This window comes from Saccostrea echinata, unplaced genomic scaffold, assembly GCF_033153115.1.
Source record: "Saccostrea echinata isolate AGI-Se365-2 ecotype Australia unplaced genomic scaffold, CSIRO_AGI_Sech_v1 ptg000005l, whole genome shotgun sequence".
In the NCBI taxonomy this organism is placed as follows: domain Eukaryota; kingdom Metazoa; phylum Mollusca; class Bivalvia; order Ostreida; family Ostreidae; genus Saccostrea; species Saccostrea echinata.
The window spans coordinates 4,987,220-4,994,631 of record NW_026889754.1 but is presented as its reverse complement, the minus strand read 5'-3'; the positions used below and the strand labels follow the sequence as shown (position 1 = coordinate 4,994,631).

At 36.3% G+C, this 7,412-nt stretch overlaps 1 protein-coding gene across 1 annotated transcript; it reads right to left on the bottom strand.

Moving 5' to 3' along the window:
- Positions 1 to 4,640: 4,640 nt before the first annotated feature.
- Positions 4,641 to 6,056, bottom strand: LOC133179548 (uncharacterized protein F54H12.2-like). The gene has a single exon (XM_061314279.1). The coding sequence runs from the start codon at positions 6,054 to 6,056 to the stop codon at positions 4,641 to 4,643; it is 1,416 nt and encodes a 471-aa protein (XP_061170263.1).
- Between the last annotated feature and the right edge of the window lie 1,356 nt (positions 6,057 to 7,412).

The window sequence follows — 7,412 nt, the reverse complement described above, 5'->3', positions numbered from 1 at the left end:
TAAACTACCTGAGTAGAATTTAACTTCCTTTTTTTCCTATCGGTCTAACTTTTACCTCCAAATTCTTAACATCTGACAAAGACATTATTTAGCAAAAACTCAGACTGTGTAGACATGATTATTATATATAACTTAAAACTTTCACTGTGATATTGCTACAAAAGACTCAAAGTTTAGGAATAAAGGTTTTAAAAATTTGCTCAATATTTGGTCTAAATAAATGATTGTTTTAATGTTTCAGTTTGTTTTCCATTTCTCATCAGATATTTATAATAATACTTTTTGATTTCAGAAAATGCTGTTACATGAATTGTCACAAATGCCTGTCACAAATGCCCCAGTGGAAATGGGTGTGCGTCAGGGATGGGGTAATGGTAATGTGTAATGGTAATTGACAGGATTAATTACAAATTTCAATGTAATTGAAAGTAATGTGTAATTGGTCAAATTTTCAATTTCAAGTAATTGTAATTTAATTAATTACTTTTGAGAGAAGGTATATAATTCACAATTCCTTTTCAATTGATGAAACATTAAAACAGCTTTTTAACAACAAATACAGGTTATTAGCTGCTTATTTTTATTAAAGTAAAGCGCGATAATTAAGATAATTGAATGACAAGTACTACTCGTAATTACTGAATGACCATGTATTGTACGTACATGTAACTATACCTTTCCAAGTAAAACATTGAGGTACTTATTCACTGTTTCTTGAATTCACGGATTTATTAATACCGTGAATATAGCGAATATTAACACAGCGAGTTATTTTCCCCCTATACAGTATATGTGAAGGGTAGTAAAAACTGTGAAATTCATGACCGCTACCCCCGGGGGGGGGGGGCTAAAACCATCAAAATTAGTGCAATCTTTAAAATCTTTTTCTTTACTCCCGGACATCAAGCAGGCACACTGTTGGCATGAATGTAATAAGCATTGAGCCCTCTACCTAAATTGTGAAATTTATGGCCCCAGGATCAGGGGTTCTGGTGTTAGGGTGGGGCTCTATTGAATATGTAGTGAAAATGCATTATTCTTTAAAAAAAATCTTCTTCTCTGCTCTTGGATAGTAAGGAAACAAATAATATGCATAGTTATAATGAGGAAAGGTGTCTCTTCTAAAATTGTGAATTTCCTGGTCCCTGGGTCAGGGGTTCTGGTGTTAGGGCGGGGCTCTAATGATTGGATATTAAACCGATGAACTAAGTATATAGTTTTGATGAAAAAGAGTGCCTCTTCCAAAATTTTGAATTTCATGGCCCAAGGGTCAGGGGTTCTGGTGTTTGGGTGGGACTCTAATGCAATAATTCTTTGAAAATCTTATTTTCTCCTGGATATTAAGCTGATGAACTAAGAGTATAGTTATGCCTCTTCTAAATTTTATGATCCCTGGGTCATGGTTATGGTGTTAGGGCAGGTCTCTAAGGATTACATAGTGAAAATGCATTAATTTTTTGATAATCCTCTGCTCTCTTTCTAGGTATTGAGTAAGCTTACTAAATGTTAAATTATGATGCGCAAGTGTGCCTCTTGTGAATTTCATGGCCTCTGGTTTAAAACATGAATCAAATTTAATTGTGGCGAAGTTGTTGCATGATACTCAGGTGACCTATAAGGCCCGTGGACCTCTTGTTTTAGCTCTACTTGTCGAAGAGCTTATGCGATAGTTAGGTGTCCGTCCTCCATCCGTCTGTCTGTAAACAATAGGCATATTTTCATGTTCAAACGTAATTATATTTTTTTTTTATACTTTCATAGAGAGAATGAAGAAATAATCTATTGAAACCAATATCAGTGATATTAGGCACAGGTGGATCTTAAATTACATAAGTAATCATCTAGTATATAAATAATTATTGTTTTTTTTTTTTCATTTGCACCTTTTAGCTTCATTTCAGGTTGTCACACTTGTTAAGTGTACGTCTGTCTGTACACTTTTCGACTTCCTCTCTAGAACCACTGGGTCCATTTCAACCAAACATGTTACATAACATCCCTGGGTAACAGAAATCCATTCATAGACAGGCCACACCATTTTTCAAGAGGGAAAACAGTGTCGTGAAAATTAGTGGTATCTTTAAAAATCCAGAACCACTTGGCCAGATATTTAGAAACTTATGAGAAACTTTCATCACATAGTGTATGTCGTATTTTTTTTTTCTCAAATATTTACCTTTTTGGGGTAGAATGGAGTCAAAAAGGGCGATCAAAGTCTTACATAGGGATATATAGGAAAAAGTCTTAAAGAATCTTCTTCTTTGAAACAGCAAGCATTGATAAGTCATATTGATATGGAAGCATCCTCAGGTATAGAGATTAAATTTGCTCAAATGACGTTCCATGAAATAAATTGTGTGAAGCCTCCTTATTCATGTCCTTATGAATTCTCAAAAGTTGAATTCATTTCTTAAATGAACTCATTGTATCCTAGTGTGCAAATAACAAGCAAAATTATAAATGGTGTGAAATATATTTCACGAGAAAGTCATACACACGTTTTAACAAATGTGATTAAGACTTGTTAGAATTTGTACCTCATTTGCCCATGTTTCACAAGCCTCAGGGCACATGAGCTTCAGGAAACTTGAGTCGCCATTATACACTGTGTCTTCAGAGTCCATTTCTGTTTCTTCACAACTGTAAATTCACCTGGTTTGAAAAAAATGTATATCCTATATGAGAAACTCGGTTTCAGTAATTTATTGCAATAATTGTGACTGATGATTATGAGTGAAGGAAGAGTGGGAAGGCTAATATAAAAATGTAAATGGTTTATTAGAAAATGTGATAAACTGTATAGTTATCACAAATACCCCCTCCCCTAATTAAAGTTAATTTGTTCTCCTCTCTAACTGATAAAGCTTTCTATAGGCCTGGAATATGCATGTGCCTATAACTACTTTTAAAATTAAATATACAAACCAATGTCTACATTGGCTGCCTCCACAACGCGGGTATGTTAAGGCTACACCCAGAGATATCCTACTTGCCTTTACAATATGACGTCATAGTAAGCTGTATGACGTGAACTTAGAAATAATGTTTTCTTAATATCTATATTTAAAGTTTAATTTCAGGTCCAAGAAATGAATGGAATCATTCAAAACATAATATAAACTAAATCTTGTCGTTTTGGGGTGGTATAAATAGCTAATTATTTAGCACGGGGGTTAAATACCAAACCCATGACGTCATAACTATTGATCAAATATTTGCCGAGTGAAATTAACCACTTCTGTGCCACAGGGCGGATTTTGGGCCGATCACACAGTTGCGTAGAGTGCCACGGGGCCGATTTTATTGAACTGAATTGTGACCATGTATTTCTTTTACTTTTATTCAATGTAAATAATTGTTAAACGTTTGCACCTTTTTATTGCATAACATTACAGTTTTTCATGACTTATTTGTAGAATATCATGAAAATTTCAGGCAAATATATGGATAAACGTAGTAAAATTCATACCACTGATGACGCCATGAAATTTTTCAGATAAATGAGTTGTTATTCATAATTGTTACTATTGAATATGCTCAATGAGATGTATATTGTACACTATTTCATTTCAAATGTATTTTTTTTCATACTATTATAAATTCAATTTATGAGGTACACTCGTCTATTATGCAGCAACGGTTAGAATCAACGTCATTTTACGTAAATGACGTCATAATAACGAGTACCTGTAACCCAAACCTTGAGAAAGGTTCCGAGTTTATCGTTTACCAGTAATTCAGGCCGTTAGATTGTCAAGATTGATTAATTGTTTATTGTTTAACGCCGAGTCGGTAATATTTTAACCATATTTCGGCGGCAGGCCCGTAGAATATTCCACTATACGACTAGGCGAGGAGGGGCGGTTCGGACCCCTCTTTGCTTACTTCATTTATATAAATAAGGTGTCGGACCCTTCAAGAAGCACAGACCACATATGGGAGTGTAAGATATACAATAAAAGTACCTCTCTCTCTCTCTCTCTCTGAAATTCACGCATCCACGCTCCGCCCACCGATTTTTTTTATATATACCTTTTTCTATCTATATTTAGTATCATGGGGAAAACCCCTTTTTTAAAAAAAAAAACAACAAGAACAGATTTTTTTTCCCAATTCTTTATTGATAACAACAATTAATTACATTACATTTTGATAGAAACATTGACAAGTCTGTCCATGACCCGTAGGTCTTTTATGATAAGTGTCTTTAAACCATTGAGCTACATAATGATCTCTTTGTAAAGCTGTGCTATGGTCAAAGGGGAATAACCACTCGTCTGCTTTCTTTCTCATCTTGTGTCTTTGATGTAAATAATACACACAATATTGTCCACACACATCGGTCTTCCAATCTTGATATCGATACGGATTATAAATCCATTGGTGAGCATGACGCTGGATAAAGTCTTGAATTTCTTTCTGTAAGGGAGGAAATCCATAAGAGTCAAAATATTCCACCACTGGACTGCTCACATACAGACACACCCAGTGTTCTCCAGGTTGATCTTGAGGATCCGTATTCACCACAATGGCTTTTTCTCCAGGTCTTAATTGATCCGGTAATATATCTACAGGGTACACTCCACCAAAAGAACTCTTTAATTCTCTGGATAAGACTTCTCTCAACTGTCCCGTATCCATTAGTAATCAATACTCACTTCTCTCTGTTTGTTAATTTCTAATAGGTTATCGAATTCTGCATACACCACACAATTTAAGGTGTTCACCGTATTGTTCGTAAATTGGACTTCTACTCTCAGATTTCCGGTTTCTATGATGTGGAATTTATCCGATTGCGCTTCTTGATCTTTAGTGAAATCCCAGCCCCACAGAGTGTATCCGTTTTTATACTCTTCTAGGGTGATGTCCGGAGCCCAATCTTCTCCTAATTTTCCCAGGGCTTGATACAGACTCAGATAAGATCTCAGATATAAATCTTCATTGAAATTGGGCTCAAAACAACGAGTACTCATGGTCTCTCCGTTGATACTGACATCTAATTTCTTAATCCCAAAGTTTTGAAAATGAAACGGATTTTTAGTTTTATCTCCGTTAAAAGCCGCATTTTCCACAAAGCCTAAAATGAGACGTTTAGGCATCTGGCCTTGAAACAGATGATCCGTAATCTTAGATTGAGTTCCTGTCAGTATGGTAAAGGTTTTCACTTCGACTCTTCTCAATGGATATTTAGCTCTATGAGTGTTCAAACTTTGATTAATGCCATTCATCATGACTGCCGTGGGTTTGACTTTTCTCACCCACAAGACCATGTTCAATATTTTCACTTTTCCCGTACTTCCCGTTTTGATCATCATATAGAACTGAGGTTTAGCTCGATTAAATCTCAAACGGACGTCTACTCCATTGGGTAGAAATCGGTCTTGTTGAAATAGATCCAGATGTAAACGATCAAACAAGGCTATTTTCTTACTATCATTTATGGCCTGGTGACGTTTTCTAAATCCTTCGTTTTTAGAATTGGCCGGTAACTCTGGGACGATAGGTTCGTCAATGACCACAGTATCACCACTTACACCCTTTTTTACATTAAATGTCTTATTTTGAGCCACTCCAAGGTCTGCTACCCCCACCTCGTCCATGTGTCCTGCCGTATCTTTTTCCCACAGACTACAAGCTCTCATCTGTGTCATTAAAGTTCTGGGTTTGTAAGAAAGTAATTTCTCCAGATAAGCTTTGTAAAGATAAGTATCGGTTCCTGGAGTCACTATTTTTCCATTGACATTGAGATCGATTTCCGTAAACAAGGAATGTAAGATATTATTCACCGGGGCGCAAGTAGTGCCAGCCCCAGTCAGATTAGTACCATCATCTTTGGTAAATTTACACACCATTTGAACATACGTTTGAGATAAATCCAGATATTGATCTCCTTGTCCTTTAATTTCAAATTCAATGGGAGCCGTATCCGAATCTAAAGTACTAGAAATGGGGTAATATTCTTCCCATTTGGAGTCTTCTAAAGCAATATTAGTCGGGGGGACTTGGAACAATTGTAAATTGTTCATCCCACACGCACAGGAATCTGGTTGCAACATGATGTCTGTCTACTAGGATTGATTTTTCACAAATGAAGGTCAATCTCACTCGACTCCCCTATTTATAGTGTCTCAATCAAAGATATCTAAACCCCTTTTTCTCTTCTTAGGACATCCTCGGGCTAACACAGGTGTCTTTTTTCTTCTTTTCTTACCTAGATTCAATCTTTGTTTGAGGGCTTGTACTCCGTGAGTTTTGACAGCGTCTTTTAAAGATCTCTTATTTTCTAACACATCTAACCCGTTCTAGCAGCAGCAGTCAAGGCATGTTTAGCTCCCGTTTTCAGTAAATTTCTCAAAACTCCTCTACCTCTCTGCCCTCTTCTTCTTTTTCTTCTCCCTTTACCTTTTTGACCTTTCTTATTCATCTTTTTAAAAGCTAAACCTCCTCCTCTATCGAGAGCAAATAAGCCTGTATTTTTAACGGCATTGAGTCCATGAGTTAAAAGAGCATTTTTGATATTTTTCCTTTTTTTAATCACATCTGCTCCTACTTTAGCTCCGGCAATCAAGGCTTGATTACGACCCATTTTGACTAGGTCTTTAAGAAATCCTCGACCTCTTTGTCGCCGGCCTGAGCCTAATTGGACAGCTTCTTTTAAAGTCATCCCTATAGGTAAGTTCGGTACCATTCCCGAAAGGAAGTCTAAAAAATTTCCTCCTCTTTGAGATTTAATTCGATCCACAAACCTACCAAATTTCTTTAAATTGAATGGATTAAACCAGGGTGGTAGTCCGGTAGAATCAAAGGGAAGGGCTCCAACCGTCCTTTTTGACGTAATAAACCTCTATGATAGACAAACTGTCCGTGTCCTCTTTGTCTCAATAATCCGGGATGATACTGCATGTTTCATGACTCGTGTCAGACTGACCTAAATGCACTCAAGTGACTCCTTTTTATACCCTCCTGTCTTAAGGTTGAATACAATACAGACAGCATATCAGACAAGTTATCACTCCCAATAGGATGTAACAAAAAAGATGTACACTCATCTCAGTACACTTTTCTGAAATGAAGTTTCACGACCGATTTTCCATTTAAAAAAGGCATGGGAGTCCCTAAAGGAGTCATGATATGAATCTCAATGCTATCGAAATGTTTTTTACTCAGTTTCAAATATTCCGCTCTAACGGGTTCCCATTTAGCTTGTTTTTTATCTTCCAGATTGAGTGTACAAGGAACCACTCTTAATAATTTCAAGGCATTGGATCCTACCGTCTGGGGTTCAATCAAGTCACAATACACGTACATGGATTTCAGATTTTCATATAAATCTACGGTATTGTTGCCCATGTAACTAACGTTAATCCATTTGGTCATGTTTTCTGTATCGTTCTGAAGCATCAACTTCTTAC